The sequence below is a fragment of the Berghia stephanieae genome, chromosome 1, assembly GCF_034508935.2.
Source record: "Berghia stephanieae isolate SIO BIC M18660-M18661 chromosome 1, UCSD_Bste_1.3, whole genome shotgun sequence".
Taxonomy (NCBI): Eukaryota; Metazoa; Mollusca; class Gastropoda; order Nudibranchia; family Aeolidiidae; genus Berghia; species Berghia stephanieae.
Genome location: NC_088360.1, coordinates 30,519,600 through 30,538,486, shown reverse-complemented (window position 1 = coordinate 30,538,486; position 18,887 = coordinate 30,519,600). Strand labels below are relative to the sequence as shown.

At 38.8% G+C, this 18,887-nt stretch overlaps 1 protein-coding gene across 1 annotated transcript in view; it reads right to left on the bottom strand.

Annotated features, from left to right (window-relative positions):
* The window catches only part of LOC144971561 (uncharacterized), a 79,667-nt gene that overhangs the window by 6,652 nt on the left and 54,128 nt on the right, over positions 1-18,887 (bottom strand). Inside the window, exons 6-10 of the mRNA XM_078912605.1 lie at positions 18,768-18,887; positions 17,684-17,721; positions 16,654-16,765; positions 14,841-14,999; positions 13,936-14,074 (exon numbers count right to left, since the gene is read on the bottom strand). The exon at positions 18,768-18,887 is cut by the window's right edge and continues 44 nt beyond it. Coding sequence (XP_078768731.1) covers positions 13,936-14,074; positions 14,841-14,999; positions 16,654-16,765; positions 17,684-17,721; positions 18,768-18,887 — 568 coding nt within the window. The remainder of the gene's footprint in view (positions 1-13,935; positions 14,075-14,840; positions 15,000-16,653; positions 16,766-17,683; positions 17,722-18,767) is intronic.

The window sequence follows — 18,887 nt, the reverse complement described above, 5'->3', positions numbered from 1 at the left end:
ACACTATCCCTCTTTGTCTCATGTACTTCGTTTACGTTTGGTGCATGTAAATAGCCCGGAAAAATCGTACACCGAAGTGATTTCTACAAACAAAACAATACAATACGGGATATAAAAAAATGAATTAGTGGTTGTTTTGCACGTACCAAGACACAGATATTGCTTAAAAAGGCTTTCAAGTGCAAGGAAAAGGATGGCCGAAGTGACCGACCTGACAGACGACAAGGTTGCAGATTGCGGAAGAGACAAGACGTCGACATGCGCAAATGGTGTACTTCCGTCATGTGATATGATATGTTCCAACAACCAATATTATGCTTGCATTATTATAATACGGCCTGGCTGACCGCCTCACGCCATCGGCAGTTTTGTTTAGCGAGACAAGGGTAAAATTACCTATTGTGAAACGACAAGATATGAAGTGAATAGAAAAGTGCCAGAAGACAATAGAGAATAAAAATTTTTTCGCGGCGGTGGTGGGGTTTGAACCTGCGACCTTATTGGTACGACAACTCCGCCTGGCAGGTGAGAGCGTGGCTCTACCGTGTGAGCTATCCACGAACACAAAAATATTCGTTTCAAACTCAAAGTCATTACTAGATCCCTCTCTCACCCACTTCTTGAGATCGCCGATTCGTTCGTACACCACCATCGCGAATAATTTTGACCAGCAGTTAAGCTTAATAGCCAATATTCTCACACAAACATATTAGTGCATGGGCCAGTGGGCGAAACCCTCCCCCCCCCCCCCCCCCTGGGGAGTTTTCGCCACATGGTTTTTCTGAAACAGCACTATATCTTGAGTATTAATCCGGTGTTACCGTTTTTTCAAGTGTCATTTACGAGAGTTACGGCCCTTGAAAGGTCATTAGGTGCAATTTTTTGTGAAATCGTTTTTGTGCATAAAATGGTTGTTTATCACCTTAAAATTGTTTCACATACAATCAATAATGGAATTTTATTGTAATTTCTCATTTTTTGCCTCATGTCATAAAATATTTTACAAAGCCATATAGCGTTTTTAAATCTTTGATAGCCATTTTCTCTATAATTTGAAAAAAAAATCTATTACAGTGTACTTGTTTCCCTTCAGGATGAATAAACAAGAGGGATTTTGCACTAGCAGAATTCAGGCATGCTTCAGGGACATATAACACAAATTAATCCGGGTGTTACAGTTTTTTCAAGTATCATTTACAGGAGTTATGGCCCTTGAAAGGTCATCGGGTGCAATTTTTCGTGAACTCATTTTTGTGAATAAAATGATTGTTTATCACCCTAAAATTGTTTCGAATGCAATAAATAGTGGAATTTTAGTGTCATTTCCCATTTTTTGCCTCATATCATAAATATTTTACAAAGCCATATAGCGTTTTTAAATCTTTGATAGCCATTTTCTCTATAATTTGAAAAAAAAATCTATTACAGTGTACTTGTTTCCCTTCAGGATGAATAAACAAGAGGGATTTTGCACTAGCACAATTCAAGCATGCTTCAGGGACATATAACACAAATTAATCCGGGTGTTACAGTTTTTTCAAGTATCATTTACAGGAGTTATGGCCCTTGAAAGGTCATCGGGTGCAATTTTTCGTGAACTCATTTTTGTGAATAAAATGATTGTTTATCACCCTAAAATTGCTTCAAATGCAATAAATAGTGGAATTTTATTGTCATTTCTCATTTTTTGCCTCATATCATAAAATATTTTACAAAGCTATATAGGGTTTTTAAATCTTTGATATTGATAGCCATTTTCTCTATAATATGAAAAAAATATATATTACAGTGCATTTGCTTCCTTTCAGTGATAAATAAACAAGAGGAATTTTGTACTAGCACAATTCAGGCATGATTAATGGGCATATAACACATATACATTTGTAACATTTGACCTTGCTGTAGCAAAGAAAGCTTACGATATTGTCTGGCAAAACCCACAGCTTTACAAAACAGTCATTATTCACCTGGGTGTCTTTCACACCATAATTTCATATCTTGGTGCCCTGGGAAAGCTCCAAAGTGGATCTGGTTTTGAAGAAATTGTGACTGAAGCAGGGCTATGTGCACATGGTTCTATGGATAGGGTTGAGAGTGGAAAGAACTACAACAGGGCTATACGAGTGCATGTGTCTGTTTTGGAGGCTCTAGAGAGGCTTCTGCTTGCAAAATTTGAGCAGAACACGGATTCAAAACTCAGTAAAGACCTCATGTCTTACATAAAGGAATTCACCGAAGGAATTTCAAGCCATACAGCTAATAAAATTCTCCAGTCAACTGTGTATGCTGAGTTATTTTCCCAGTATGAAGCCTTCAAAGAGAGTGTCCGCTCAGGAAAGTACGGAAAAACTGCACAATACTGGATCCAATACATGGACAGAGTTTGGCTTCTCCTCCAGTTTCTGCGAGCTACCAACTTTCTTCTTCATATATCTTGTTTAAAAGAACTGTGCACACTGCTTTTTACCATGAATCACCACAATTATGCCAAGTATCTCAGTGTATATTTTGTGTCACTAGCCAACCTGATTCATTCCCACCCAGGGCAGAAGAAATGTTACAAGATAATGGATTTAGTGTCTCCAGATCAAGGACGCCTGCTGGAAGAATAGCAGTTGATATGACCATTGGACAAACAATAAACAAACATGCAAAGACAAAAGGAGGTATTGTTGGGTTCAGCAAGAGTCTTCCAAGCTATTACCGTTGGAGTGTAACAAGACACAATCGAGCAGAATATGTATCAGCAACCCAAAGAATGATCAGCAACAACAACTGTATAGATATAGACACCCACAAAGAATTGAGCCTTGCAGAAAAAAGACAAAGTGAAAAGCGAGTGCAAAAGATCCTCCAGGCATTTTCAGCATTATTTATCAATCCCTTTGAAGTTGAAGATGGTATGGTCAGTCTAGCTTCAGGAATGAAAGTGCAAGAGGATGTTGCTGATGACCTGCTAGCCGTGGAAAAAACAGGAAAAAGATTGTTTGAAAGTTTTGTTGAAAACAGACTGAAGGAAAAGACTGTAGAATTTCACAAGCCATTAGCAAGGAACAAGACCAAGACATTTGCATCATTGAGGAAAGTGGTAACAGTGAAAAAAGACATGAACGTGGTTAAAATCAAGGCACAAAGAAATTTATTTGGCCAGCTTCTTGTTTTGTCCCAAGAACACAGTGTTGATCTTCAAAAAGTTCTTCAATATCCTCTAACACCTACTCCATGGTCGCTGGCTTCATCAGATGGTTTACCTCTGAAGACCAACAAAGCAACTCTGTTGCACAAGCTCACGCCTGACAATTCATTAATGTTCGAGGATTATGCAAAAACAAAACAAACACCGTTTACATTGTTGATGGCAATGCACTGTTACAAACTCTGTCAGCAATCCCAAATACATTTGGTGAAGTAGCCAAACTTACATTTTCCTCCTTACCACAAGCAGCTTGTGTACACTTTGTGACTGATACTTACATAGAAGATTCAATCATAGAAGATGCATACTTGTTAAGAGGATCTGCAACAACAGTGCCCAGACGTTGGAAATCATTTCTCAGCTGCGTTGATAACAAAAGACCCCTCATCAGGTTTCTCCTCAAGGAATGGGAAAGTAACGAATATGCAAAGAAACTGAGAAACAGGGAAATCTTCTTTGTCTGTGAAGAGAGATGCACCTTACTTTACAGTGACACGGATGAATTTACCACAGCTGTACCTTGTCTAGATCTCTACTCATCACAGGAAGAGGCAGACACACGAATTATACTGCACTGTCAATATGCTTCCCGCCAACCAAACTGTGAAACAATTGTTGTCAGATCACCAGACACGGATGTCTTCTTACTTCTCCTTTCATTCTCAGAGACAATTGGAAAGACCCTGATTTTTGATACTGGCTGTGGCAACAACAGGCGACAAATCAATGTCTCTCAGATAGCAAAGATGCATTACTTGGTGTCCATACATTCACAGGCTGTGACACAACAAGTTGCTTTGCTGGGCAAGGAAAGCTGAAAGCTCTAAAGTTTCTTCAAAAGGAGGAAGATCTTAGAATTCTGTTCTCCAGATTTGGAACATCAGCAGCTGTTTCGAGTAATGACTGTCTCATGTTAGAGTCATTTGTGTGCAAGCTGTATGGCAAAACCTCATGCACAAGTGTCAACAAAGTGAGGTATGACATAGTTCGCCAGCGTTTCAAAGGAAAGAAAGGTACCATCTCATGCAGTGGTGGAATTGATCTGTGTCAGATGCCTCCTTGTAGTCAAGTATTGTCACTGCACATATCAAGAGCCAACTTTCAAACTCTCATTTGGAGGAATGCAGTGTGCCAGAATCCTAGCATTCCAAAACCAGAGGATAACGGTTGGCAGAGAAATTCTGCAAATGAATTGGAAGTACAGTGGTTCAAAGATGCTTTCATTCCAGATGAGTTGCAGGAAATTGTGTATGAAGAAAGCTGCACCAGTACTGCCGAGGATGGTAGTGATAGCTTTGACAGTGATTTCCTTGACGACACTTCAGAGGACGAAGAGGATTTTGCTACTGATGATGAGGATATGTAATAAATTGGTGAGCAGTGCAAACTGTTAAGGAGTAAAGCATGTTTGCAAAACACATAAGGATATTGTTTTTATGTACTTACTGCATCTTGAATCAAGAATCCCTTTTGAGTATCAATTATTCTTCATAATATAACAATGCGATTTCGTTCAAAAGTCTTCGGTAATGATGCTTCACTTGGGTTGTGAACAAATTAATCTTTTTTCATGATATATCTATTGTTTTTACCACACCTTCAACTTACTTTTAAATGTGACAACTGGACATCAATACCATGTTTAAAAAGAATGAAAATTATGATGAATTTGGCATCCGACAAAGTGGAGAAAAATGTAAGGGTTGCGTACACTTTTAGTTTTTCCTGTGACGTAGAAATATGAAGGTTGTTGTTGAGGCTTGGGCCATAGCTTTCTTCAGTGCTACATTTTTAATTAACATGCTGTTTTTGGCCATATTTAAAATAATTTTTTGTGTAAAACACTGAAATAGCCCATAAGTTTAGATATGACACTTCATGAGATTACTGACAAATTGTTTCAACTTTCTGTGAGTCTATATAATATTTACAAATTGAAAGCTTGTGCACATAGTTTGATAGTATATTCAATTTCCTTCAGTTTGATACCCAATTTGCATATATTTGAATTAATATTGTAGTCTCCAGAGCCTTTGAAAGAAATGTTGTCTCTTTTTTGCAAGGGGACACAACTCACTTTTTTCAAAGAGCCATAACTCTCTTAAATGACACTTATTTTTACGGTAACAGTGGAATTTGTATGGCCAATAAGTTCTATTATTTGAAAAACATAGTGGCATAAACTCCCAAATGGGGGGGAGGGGGGGTCCCAGTGGCCTAAGCACTATATAACATAGAAACGATTGAGACATTGAGTATGCTCCGGTGTATGGGTGAATTTTAATTCAGAAAACTGAGTGGAGCAGGCACTTATGTTGGTAACAACAAGATATGAAGTGAATAGAAAAGTGCCAGAAGACAATAGAGAATAAAAAATACTCTATTGTCTTCTGGCACTTTTCCATTCACTTCATATCTTGTTGTTACCAACATAAGTGCCTGCTCCACTCAGTTTTCTGAATTAAAAATTCACCCCATACACCGGAGCATACTCAATGTCTCAATCGTTTCTATGTTATATGTTTGTGATGAGAATATTGGCTATTAAGCTTAACTGCTGGTCAAAATTATTCGCGATGGTGGTGTACGAACGAATCGGCGATCTCAAGAAGTGGGTGAGAGAGGGATCTAGTAATGACTTTGAGTTTGAAACGAATATTTTTGTGTTCGTGGATAGCTCACACGGTAGAGCCACGCTCTCACCTGCCAGGCGGAGTTGTCGTACCAATAAGGTCGCAGGTTCAAACCCCACCACCGCCGCGAAAAAAATTTTATTCTCTATTGTCTTCTGGCACTTTTCTATTCACTTCATATCTTGTTGTTCCCAACATAAGTGCCTGCTCCACTCACTATTGTGAAACGCCAACATCTGATATCCTCTACAATGACAAAACATTTTTTGTATAGTTTGGCCAGAAGACTTTGTATTCAAAGATCAGTAAATTTAGATGACTCAAACTTGTTAAAAAGTCTCAAATCAGAGATTTTTCTTTGAACTCTCAGGTTTGAGTCCCTGGCAACTCAAGTTGATTTAAATCGATGGACATTTGAAGTGATGGTTTCGTGGTAAAACTGATAAAATGCGTTTTGACAGTGTAAAGCAGTAAGTATTGGTTTTCTGACGATGGCCAGAATGGAAACTGTATCTTAACTCTCAACTTACCCGCCATTCTCAGAACTTTCCTCGAAACCTCACACGTACCAACATAAATGATACTTTTCGTACTCAAACAGAAAAGCAACAGGTACGTTCTTCTACAACACAATGTCAAGTTGTTATAGCTACAACAACAAAAATCCTCTAAAATTTGTGGTGTACAAAAGAAAGTATAATGAGAAAAGTGTTGGTTACATCGTAACGAATGTGACGATTTCCCCATGGTTGGTAAGGAGAGGGTTAACATAGCAATTTACTGCGCACTTCCCTAAACCCAATTTGACCAGGCATCGCGAGTCAGAGTTGGGACTGGACTTCCCCCCCCCCCCCCCCCCCCCCACCTCGAGAGCGTCATCAGTGAAGATCTACCAGACGTAAATCCTGCTATGACAAGTGTTCTCTTAAGTTGAATAAATACTATGTGGTCTGGTGATATAACACCGGCTTTCGGATCGGAAGGTCCTGGGTTCGAGCCCCGCTCAGCGCATAGTTGAGTCATTTGAATGGGCTCTTTACAGACCTTCTCTCAACGTATTCCGGTATAAAATGAGTTCCTGGTCATTAACAGCGCTGTCTCTGTTCGAAAAAAATTGTAATATTTCCCATCACGCGTAGGTTTCGATCTAAGTGTTATGTGTTGCTGTTATTGGTCAGGGTTCGGTTGGAATGCGCTTTTGAGTACGTTTAGTGGATGTTGCGCTATTTAAAAAGCTCGTTTTCTTTTTTCACCCGCTCTGGGAGAGGCACCACATTTTTTGTGTGTTACCTTGTCCCAAGTGTTGGTTGACCTGTTGACCTCCAGACCTTGCACAATTATTGCATCAACAGGAGACAGGTCAACACTATGGCGGCCTCACTTCACCGCCATCCACAGAACCGTCTAATCCATTCCTGCAGGTGGTGACAGCCTGCATTTGTTCAGTTATGTCACGTAGTTTATCCCTCATTTCATTCATCTACCATGCCATAACATGGAAAGGTCAAGGACGAGACAAGCCGTCCAACGATGACGATATGCTTTTCATGTACGATAACATTAATGAAAAATCTTGTAGTCTAAGGGGGCTTTCCCATGAACCGTAAATCGCGCCGTCGCATTACAACCGTCATTACCATTTCAAACATACTCCATATTATATATTATTTAGAGAACCAGGGAATGCACAAAATTAGTCAAATCCTATTTTGATACATTATTCGTTAAAAATGCGCGCAATTTATATTATAACGATTATGAATTGAGCGAATTATGGCAAATCGAAGTACATATCTACCAATACCATACAATTGGTCACGAAATATCTAAGAATCTTACTTGTAGGGGTGGAATAAACATATTCTTTTATTTCTTTGTATCTATTAAGCTTGTTATGTTTTAAATCCTGCGATAACGCATACTCGCAAGCTCGTAGTGTTGTTTTGCACGATAAAACAACTCATTTAATCAATACAAAGAAATGAAAGTATCGTAAATTAAGTTCATTGGTGTATATTGTGGACTGGCGCTCCAAACAAATGATTTCCATTGGTGTATTGCTGTTATGAGTGAGTGCCGATAAGTTGTCATATAAAATGGCTCTTCGGCAATATTTGCTTTGCAAGGCTTTGTAGTCTTCTGGTATGAAACTTGTCTTCGGACTTGTAGGTCCCTGACTCGAGTCCCGCTGAGAGCAGCCCAAAGTAGAGTCCTTGGAAAAGGATTTTTACTGATATGCTCTCACCTGGTGTAAAACAATGTGTAACGATAACAACTATGTGTGTCTGTCGTAAAACGAAAAGTAATGGCGCCGTTTAGGCGTTATTCTTGGTCCAACATTATGCTAATTGTTGCTATTGGTTTTGGATCCCTTGTAAAGCACTTTGAGCACATTTAGTGAATATTGCCGATATACTGAATTATACTTTTAAAAAAACCAAATCATTTGAATAGGATCGTTATGAATATTAATATAACTTTGATCGACTGAGAGTTGTGTTATCTAATATTTCAACATGACTTGTTATGTTTTCTTTTCCATCGGTTAATTAACCAGTAGATTTTTGACCAATCAAAACATGGAATTTATGACACACCATCACACGTTCTCGGACAAACATAGTTTGTTGTTTATAAACAATAGATTGGATGAATTCGACCTCTCTCTGATCATTTTCTCGATCATATAAATATGTTTAAGTTTACACATCGTTTTCTGTGATGGTTCTTTTGATCAAGCGGTAGAACAGTGGGTATAATACTTAGACACATACCATCGGTAGTAAAACCTTCGTAGTTTGCTATGTTTACCAATCACTGTCATTGTTTACATTATAACGATTGTCCGAGAGGCGTGGTTATCTAAGTATCTATTGATTCATTGATGATTTGTTGATAGATCATTTGTATTTTTTTATATCAATTTTTCATTTGAAGGATATGATCATAAATTAAGCCTTTACCCATGTTATATACAACGAACAACATTTACGTCACTCAGCTCTTTGTTCTTGATTTTAGATGATCATTTTTGGTGAGTCGTTCTCACTAAATGATATCATTCAGACTATAGATAGAATGCGCTTGGCTAAGGAGTTCACAACATTGCCATCCGGAAGTATAACGGACCAACACACAAACTCTGTGTAACCATGAACTTTTATAGTCTGGTTAATACAGTTTAGTGAGAACAACTCACAAACGCGGATGGCAAAAACAATAACAAAGTCCTGAGTGACGTCATCGGCATACTATCTATATACGTTCAAGGTTACAACAGAGTTTTGTGTGTTTCTGCGTTACATCCGGCTAGCGGATGTTGGGAGTATTTTACCTAAACGTATATCATCAATTGTTTATGTTGAAAATCCAGAAACGTCCGTTATACACGGGCGATTCGCGGCGCGTGGATGTAGATCTTGACTGAACGAGGCTTTAGCGCTAGGCATGTGGCCATGGATTATATAGCATGAGATGCATCATAAAACCTTCCATCATCCCCTCCCCCCCCCCCCCCCCCCCCTCCCCCAAGTTCTGTCGGAATTGAACCAAAAAAAAAACCCAACATGTATTAGAATTTTGGCCAGAAAACTCGCCTTCCTAATATCGGTTGATTACAAGGAGACTTGTCGTGTCAAAATGTCTTCTTCTTCGCAAAGTCCCAGGTTTGAGAGTTTTTATCCAAGACGAGGGTCATTTGAATCGATTGATATTCGAAGGGCGAGTTTTCTGGCCAAAATTTTTTATAAGATTTTGTTGGGTTTTTTCCCATATATGACAGAGTTGAAGCTGTTGTCCGTGTCGTACGTTGTAGTGGACATGAATGGACAATGGACCAAGTCAGTGTGTGTCGGGTCCAGGTCGTCTTGCCATTGGCCGCCATAACGAGATTAAATTATGAGTAACTGGACAGTTTGGCCTTTCTCTGACAAAAACACTTTCTAAAAAATTGGTTGGCCAAAGTAAAAAAAAAAAAAAAACAAAAAACAAAAAACAAAAGCAAAACAAATTTTAAAAAACAATAACCCCCCCCCCCCCCAACAAAAAAAAAAAAAACAAAAAAACCCCCCAAAAAAACATATTCTGAAAATATGGTTGGCCAAAGAAAAAAAAACAATAACAAAAAAAAAAAAAATAACAACAACAAAAACCAAAACCCAAACATTTTTTACGATCGATTAAGAATAAGCCGACTTCCATTTTGCCATGACAATTTAAAATCTGTTAAAGGCAGATTACTCATTTTACACCTGAGTTTGGTGAGAGAATATGAGTAAAGATCCTTTTTTCCCCCCCAAGGACTAAACTTTGCGCCGCCCATAGCGGGACTAGAAAACCACTTTATGGTCTTGTCGTATGACACTGGCATTTGGATTGGAACTTGAGATCTTTTGGTTTATAGTCCCGCTATGAGCGCGCAAAGTCTTGGAAAAAAGGCTCTTTACTCATACTCTCTCACCAAACTCCGATGAGAAATGAGTACTTAGCCCTTACCAGAGTTGTCTTTGTTGAAATATCATAATTGCAATATCGCTTTAACACGCTTTATCATGTATTGTCCTTCAGGTTAAGTGTTGCTGTTGCTTAAGGGCCTCTTGTAAACCGCCTTGAGCACTTTCAGTGGATATTGACCTGAACAAGTGTGTTAGTCGAGGTAGACCGATTTTTTGGGGACTTTTTTTATTCTTGTATTTTTCTTTCTTGCGTTCTCTGGCACATTTCATACACACTTGTTCAGATCTTTATCTACTCCCTAATTTCTCAGTAGATATTGCTCTATAGAAATGCTCAAGTTAAGTTTAAGCCTTATAATGAGACAGTTTGACACATTAAGCCTTATAATGAGGCATTTTGACACATTAGGCCTTATAATGAGACATTATGACACATTAAGCCTTAGAATGAGACATTATGACAAATTAAGCCTTAGAATGAGACATTTTGACAAATTAAGCCTTAGAATGAGACAGTTTGACACATTAGGCCTTATAATGAGACATTATGACACAATAAGCCTTAGAATGAGACATTATGACAAATTAAGCCTTAGAATGAGACAGTTTGACACATTAAGCCTTATAATGAGACATTTTGACACATTAAGCCTTAGAATGAGACATTACGACAAATTAAGCCTTAGAATGAGACATTTTGACAAATTAAGCCTTAGAATGAGACAGTTTGACACATTAGGCCTTATAATGAGACATTATGACACATTAAGCCTTAGAATGAGACATTATGACAAATTAAGCCTTAGAATGAGACAGTTTGACACATTACGCCTTATAAAATTTTAATCGATGAGAAAACTTGAACATCTAGATAACGCAACATCAGCTACTGGCCACAGGCGCTTTACGCGGAGTCCTTAGCCGACAGCAACACTTAACATTAACATGTAAGACAAGACATACGCGAAGTAAACGATTTCTGGCTAAAATGGACCAAAATAAGTTTTGTCAGATGACGGCAGACTGAAGAACCTGTCCACGAAATGTGATGTGTTTATTAGTCAATATGTCACCAGATTGTATTTTACATTATGTAAATCATTCACTCATTAAGTCTTCTTTTTTCTTTCTCATCCATCACCCACTAATCAGAATTGTTACGTATTCTCCCTCTTCTTCTTCTTCTTCTTCTTCTTCTTCTTCTTCTTCTTCTTCTTCTTCTTCTTCTTCTTCTTCTTCTTACTTATTTTTATTATTATTATTATTATTATTATTATTATTATTATTATTATTATTATTATTATTATTATTATTATTATTATCATTCGTCTTCATCTTCTTCTTCATCATCTTTCTTTCTTCCGTTCTATCCATGTGAAGCACGCAACCAATAGTTACATCACTCACTACCAAAACATTAAGATAAAAAAATGATATTCAATAGATTGTTAAAGCATGAAATCATACAAAATTTCTTTTAAATATATGAAAAGGTATGTTAGGAGCCATCTAGTTTCACTGAAGTTTACGAAAGATTATATTATCTAAACCAAAATTAAAGAGAAAGGCCGAAAGCGTGATCTTCTCGTTCATTTATTTATAACAATACCGAGTTATAGTTGCTCACCGAACGGACACCGAACGAACGACTGAACGGACACGTGATCAGTTTTTTCTCGCGTCCTCTCGTCTAATCTCGTCACTCCGGAATAGAAAGAGGAGGCGGAGCTTATATGATATAACGCAATGAAAGTTCTGTCCGATGACGGTGGGAAGATACACAGACTGGGGGGATATCACCTCTCCAAAACTTACCTTATTATATGAGATCTTGAGATTCTTATCCAATCATCGATTGCTCGTTTGAGAGTTCGCTTGTGAACAGTTAGGAGATCATCTCTTGATTTATGGGCAGGCGGCTTTGCGTAAAGGCGGTGAGTGTTGTATACATCAGAGAGTACCGCTGACCGATGGGTAAATAGTGGTTGTGTAACCCAAAAGCCCTGCCGACTCGACTGCAAGGTCTTGTATGTAATAGTTGCGTCACCATCTCAACGCTCAGGAATTAATTAGTGAGGAGGACTCTCAGTATATATATATATATATATATATATATATATATATATATATATATATATATATATATATATATATATATATATTTTTTTTTTGTTACAACGTAATTGGTGTTTTAAACGCTTTTGAATCACACGAGATACATCAGTGTGCTTGTCGCATTGAGAATTGAGAAATGAGATATAAATCAAGAAAATTGACCGGGAAATAAAGAAATTATCATTAAATTTAAAAAATTTGAGCAATATTTATTTAAAATTCAATCTACTAGAAAAAAATGTTATTTTAAGGCTATTTTTGTGAAACAAAGATAAATGTTCTCCTTTTTACAAGCTGATTCAAACAATGTGGTTTTCAAATTTATCGTATACGTAATCATTTGGAAGCTACAGAGAAAGGTGTTTTTGTGTAATCCCTTCACACACAAGCGCACACACATACACACACACACAAACATATACAAACAATACACACACATTACACATCCCTGGTCATCTATTGCCTTTATTATTAATGTGTATACATCCCATGCTGATTGTCACAACCCCCCACCCCCAACCATTTCCAACATCCAAGTACCAGCGGCCTTTTCTCTTTGATTTCGTATTATGGTCTACCCGAAGCCCACACCTCGGTCGTTTGTGGGTCAACCCCCCCCCCCCTCTTCCCACCTTCCCCCGTAATCAATTTATAATTTTCTCTCCGTATCTAGGGTAGAGCGCCACATGCACAATTATATACTATTGAATGACACTGACCTTGCCCCTCCCCTAACACATGGTAGGGGGGGGCTGAGGTAGTCTCCATTCTTTCCTTCTCTGTTTCTTGTCAGCTGAAGCCAACAGCAACCCAAGCTATCCTCTATCACGTGACCTTAGATCCGATGCTGCATACCGCTTGAGTCTTCACTATCCAGATCTCGTTCATGGTCACGTGAGAAGACTAGATCCGTTCGGGTTCGGCGTTCGGCGTCTCGTTAGTCCCGATTTCGTTAAAAGCCTAATGTGAGTCTTTATGCATCGGGGACTTCCGTTAAATATGTTCAAAGTATCTCAAACGACGATTGTTATGGGCCCTTTGATGTTACGGAAATACCATGAAACTAACGCAAACTATGGGACAGCGTCGCTCAGCGGTTGGAATTCTAATTCAAACCATAATTAACTGTCAACAACTTTCCTTATACTTGTGCGGCTATGTGGTCTAATGGTATGGCACTCGCTTTCGGATCGGAAGGTCCTGGGTTCGAGCCTCGCGCATAGTTGAGTCCTTGGAAAAGGCTCTTTACTCACATTCTCTCACCTTACTCAGGTGTAAAATGAGTACCTGGCCGTTAACAGCATTGTCTTTGTCCGAAAAATTGTAATATCGCCTAACAGGCGTCATGTCCCGTCCTACATGTTAAATGTTGCTGTTGACCAGGGACCCCTTGTAAAGCGCTTTGAGCACATTTAGTGGATATTGCGCTATATAAAAGCTCAATTTTTTAATTATTTTTTTTTACTCTGATTAGCCTCGTGTGTATCTAGTGTAGTTTTTAGACAGTGACGCATACGTCTGAAGGGATTGGACTTACCCCACAAAAGCTGGACCTGACCCCAAAGATGAGTTTACACTGGGTATCCGGGCTGTAGGTTCTTCCTGGGGGAAACCGTGCCAGGTCGTAGCTGTAGTACAGTGGAGGTTTGTCCTTCACGCACGATGAACGGCTTTTGCTGGGAGGAAAGATATTAGTGATAAGGGAATAGTATATCTGAAAAAATACTGGTGGAAAGAATTGCAATCAAAGATGAAAGAATAAAAGAAAGACAAAAAAAAATCACTACAAAGTAAATTTGTAAACTAGAAATAAACAAAGAAAAACAAGATAAAACAAAAATCAAAATAAAACAACAAAACAGATACACACGGATAGATACACACACATAAACACACACACACACACACACACACACACAGTCATCTCTCACCCAAATGAAACCCAAACACACAAAATATCGATATATCGATATTTATGGATGCAAAGGGTTTATGCATCGATATATCGAAAATCGATTTTTTCTCGATACATCTGCAGATTACTCCACTCCACTATTCACGAAAAAGTTTGTTTCTAGATTGTTTATTGAATTTTTTTTTGTGATTTTTTTATCTTTTTTTTTTTTGCTCCATGTTGCCAAAAACTGCTAACACTCCGACCCCCTCGTCGGTTTCGATAAACAAATAAAACCCAAAAAAACTACTGGACAAGCGATCATTTTTTAAAATAAAAAAAAAAATGCGATTCTCCGTACGGCCAATTTTGGCCACGAACATGGCCATTCGGCAGCCATAGTAAACTCCAAGCATAAAAAACTAATATCGATATCGACATGCTGTTTTGAAATCGATATGATTCTATTTTGTCATTAATATCGATATATTGATATTGCGATACGATATGCCCAACACCGTCTCTCTGTGGAGATTTCCAGGCCTTACCTTAGATGTTTGATCATGTCCCTGATGGAACACTTGGAGAAGTAGAAGGCGTTCTGTAGAGGGGCGTGCTGGTTGTGGGTCGTCATAGAGGACATGATGAAGGCATCACTGGACGGGCAGTCCTCAGCACCTCTCTCACCGTCATGGGTTGCACCAAGACTGGAGGTGGACAGAGATCGAAAGATGGTAAGGGGCATCTCATTATTAGGAAGGGGAAAAGATTTTTTAAAAATAAGTTGAGCTTTTATATAGCGTAATATTCACTAAACGTGCTCAAAGCGCTTTAAAAGAGTCCCTGACCAACAGCAAAACGTAACACGTAGAGCAAGACATGACGCCTATTTGGCGATATTACCATATATTCCGACATAGACAAAGCTGTCAACGACCAGTACTCATTTTATTTTTGAATATGGTGAGAGAATATGAGTAAAGAGCCTTTACCAAGGACTCAACTATGCGCCGAGCGAGGCTCGAACTCAGGATCTTCCGATCCGAAAGACAGTCTCATACCACTAGACCACATAGCGTCACGTAAAAAGACAAAATCAATATCATGCTAGACTGATTCAACAGTAAAAGTCAGCGATCGTTCCACATTTTGTAAACTCCATTCGCTCAAGACAATCTAAAAGAGGATTACTCCTTCTCCTCCTACTTCTCCTACTCAGCACCTCCTCCTCCTTTTTCCAATTCATCTTCTTCTTCTTCTTCTTCTTCTTCTTCTTCTTCTTCTTCTTCTTCTTCTTCTTCTTCTTCTTCTTCTTCTTCTTTTTCTCTTTCTCTCTCTTCTTCTTCTCTCTTCTTCTTCTCTTCTTCTTCTTCTTCTTCTTCTTCTTCTTCTTCTTCTTCTTCTTCTTCTTCTTCTTCTTCTTCTTCTTCTTCTTCTTCTTCTTCTTCTTCTTCTTCTTCTTCTTCTTCTTCTTCTTCTTCTTCTTCTTCTTCTTCTTCTTCTTCTTCTTCTTCTTCTCTTCTTCTTCTTCTTCTTCTTCTTCTTCTTCTTCTTCTTCTTTCTTCTTCTTCTTCTTCTTCTTCTTCTTCTTCCTTTCTCTCTTCTTCCTTCTTCTTCTTCTTCTTCTTCTTCTTCTTCTTCTTCTTCTTCTTCTTCTTCTCTTCTTCTCTTCTTCTTCTCTTCTTCTTCTTTCATTCTTTCTTCTTCTTCTTCTTCTTCTTCTTCTTCTTCTTCTTCTTCTTCTTCTTCTTCTTCTTCTTCTTCTCTCTTCTTCTTCTTCTTCTTCTTCTTCTTCTTCTTCTTCTTCTTCCTCCTCTCCTCCTCTCTCCTCTTCTCTTCTTCTTCTTCTTCTTCTTCTTCTTCTTCTTCTTCTTCTTCTTCTTCTTCTTCTTCTTCTTCTTCTTCTTCTTCTTCTTCTTCTTCTTCTTCTTCTTCTGCTCCAGAGCGGACCATTGAATTTAAGTCTAAAGTGGGGTCGAGTGATACTGGGTGATGAATTCATACGATGGACATTCTTCCTGTATATGATTATCATTCCCCTGGCAACCAATGCTTGTAATATATCACACCAAAACCAACAACATTTAATAATTAGAAAATATGCGATGCTCTATCCACTGTGCTCAAAGCGCTCTACAAGGTGGTCGTGTCTAACTGTAGGAGAAGACGTGCAATATCTTAGGCGTTATTATAATTCATTTGACAGAGATCACATATAGGTACTCATTTTATACCTGAGTGTGATAAGGTAATATAATAAGGAGCTTTTCAAAAGAGCTAAACGTTTTGCTGCATACATCGGGATCCGAACGTCAGATCTAAAGTCGGGTGTCTAGCTACTGAGCCAACTCATGTCCTTACCTGTGTGCCAGTTCGTGGGTCGCCACTCTGACCGACTGGAAATCTCCCTTGTCCCCCACAATGGACACAGCATTGCCTGTTTTGGTGTCACACACGGCCTCAGTAGGCCTGTCTAATTAAAAAAAAACAACAAGAAGTTCAACAAAAAAAAACACAATCCAACTCGATGGCTAAAGTGTAAAACATCCACTTCGATCAAGAAAGACAACAGTTTCCAACTCGACTGGGTCTAGTTGTATGACCTCTTTCTACAATCCTTTCGACCCGCTAAGTTACCCCGTTACTCACACTCACCATCGGTGTAAATGAGTACGGCCGTTAACAGCGTTTTCTCTGTCAGGAAAAAATGTAATATCGCCTATCAGGCTTCATGTCTCGTTCTATATGTTAACGTATTGCTGTTTGTCAGGGACCACTTGTAAAGGGCTTTGAGCAGGTTTAGTCGATTTTGCGCTATTTATATAAGCTCAAGTTTAGATCATGTATACAGCGCAATATCAAATAAACATGCTCAAAGCGCCTTACAAAGAGTCCCCGGTCAACGGCGACACTTAACACGTAGGACAAGACCTTACGTCTGTTAGGCGATATTACCATTTTTTTTTCAACAGAAAAGAAACTGTTCATAGCCAGGTACTCATTTTACACATGAGTATGGTGAGAGAATGTGTGAGTAAAGAGCCTTTTAAGTATGCGCCGCTTAAAGCGAAACACTGGACCTTTCGATCCAAAGGCGAGTGCGACACCACACTGGGCCACACACAACACGTTTGAAATCGCCAAAGATCCAGTGAAAGATCCCACGCCTGTTGTCTACTTATAACTTGGAAAATATATAAAATAGATTTTATGCTTGAAAAGTAGTATAGCTATTTTCAATATTACTCGTTTATTTTCATACTATTTGATGATAACGATGAGTTTTGTAATGATGAAAATGATGACGATGATGGTGATGATGATGACGATGACGGTATGATGATGATGATGATAAAGATGATGACTATTATGACATGTTATTTGTACTCACCCCCCAGGCCTACTCCATAAGGGTCTGTCAGGCGGTATCTGGGAATAAATCAAAGGAATGGACAATGGTGACTCTTTTATCAGAATTTGGTTCATAAGGTAATCAGGGACTAACATTGAATGGAGAAAATACGTTGGGGGGGGGGGGGGGGCATACCTTTTTCTCAGTTCGTACCAGGAAATCTATTTTCAAAAGAATGGGATGGTTTTTTCTTCTTCTATTTTTCTTTCTTGCTTTGTCTGGCACCTTTCATACACACTTGTTCAGTTCTTTATCGATTTTCAATATTAAGATTTTTGTGAAAAAGCGAAATCCTTAAACCAAACTTTGTTGAAGACGACATGGAAAGATAAAGGAGAGGAGAAATGATAAATTTGCTGATAAATTTCAGAATTGCCACGGAGGTGGGGTTATGGTGGGTGGGTGGAGGTTGGGGGTTGGGGGGGGGGGGGCGAATCTCAGACCTTTGATCTTCTGGATTTCAGTGGTTGACATTCTTATTGTGCTATGTGTAGTTGGAGCAGGTACCACTCCATTCGACTAAGGAGTGAATGGGTATTAGCTGATAACAAGCTGTGGATACTCCTGTACTCTGGAAAAAGCGCGTATTTAAAACGTTGGCCAGAAAACTCGTCCTTCATAGATCGATCGATTAAAATGATCCTCATCTTGGCAAAAACTTCCAAACCTGGGACTTCCTACATTGTGTTACTGCTGTGCAGGGCCCTCTTGTAAATAACTTTGAACACGTTTAGCGGATATTACGTTCTGCAAATGATCACATTTTAATGATTTCCTGCAAACACTGAAAACTTGTGATTTGTCTGAGACTAGAGTAAACTATACAAAATATAATAAGATAAAATAAAATTCCCTTTATTCATCCCACAGGGGACATTTGTCTCTAGTGTCTATTCCAAGGAAAGTATGGATAACCCAGGCATTAGTCGCAGAGCAGCGCCGCAAATTGAGCTAGAGCGAAGTGACTAGCCTTGCTCAAGGCCACACAGCGCAGCGGCGGGTGATCGAACTCGACCTACCACTGAGCACGCTGTCTCCTGATGCGATAAGATGAGGTACTCACGCTGTGAAGACCATGGCGTGGTCAAACTCCGGCAGCCCCTCACGTCCATCAAGCCATTGGCTAAAGCCACGTAGAGACTTGCCAGTGTCCACGCTAGCACGGCCATGGTATGTCTTCGTT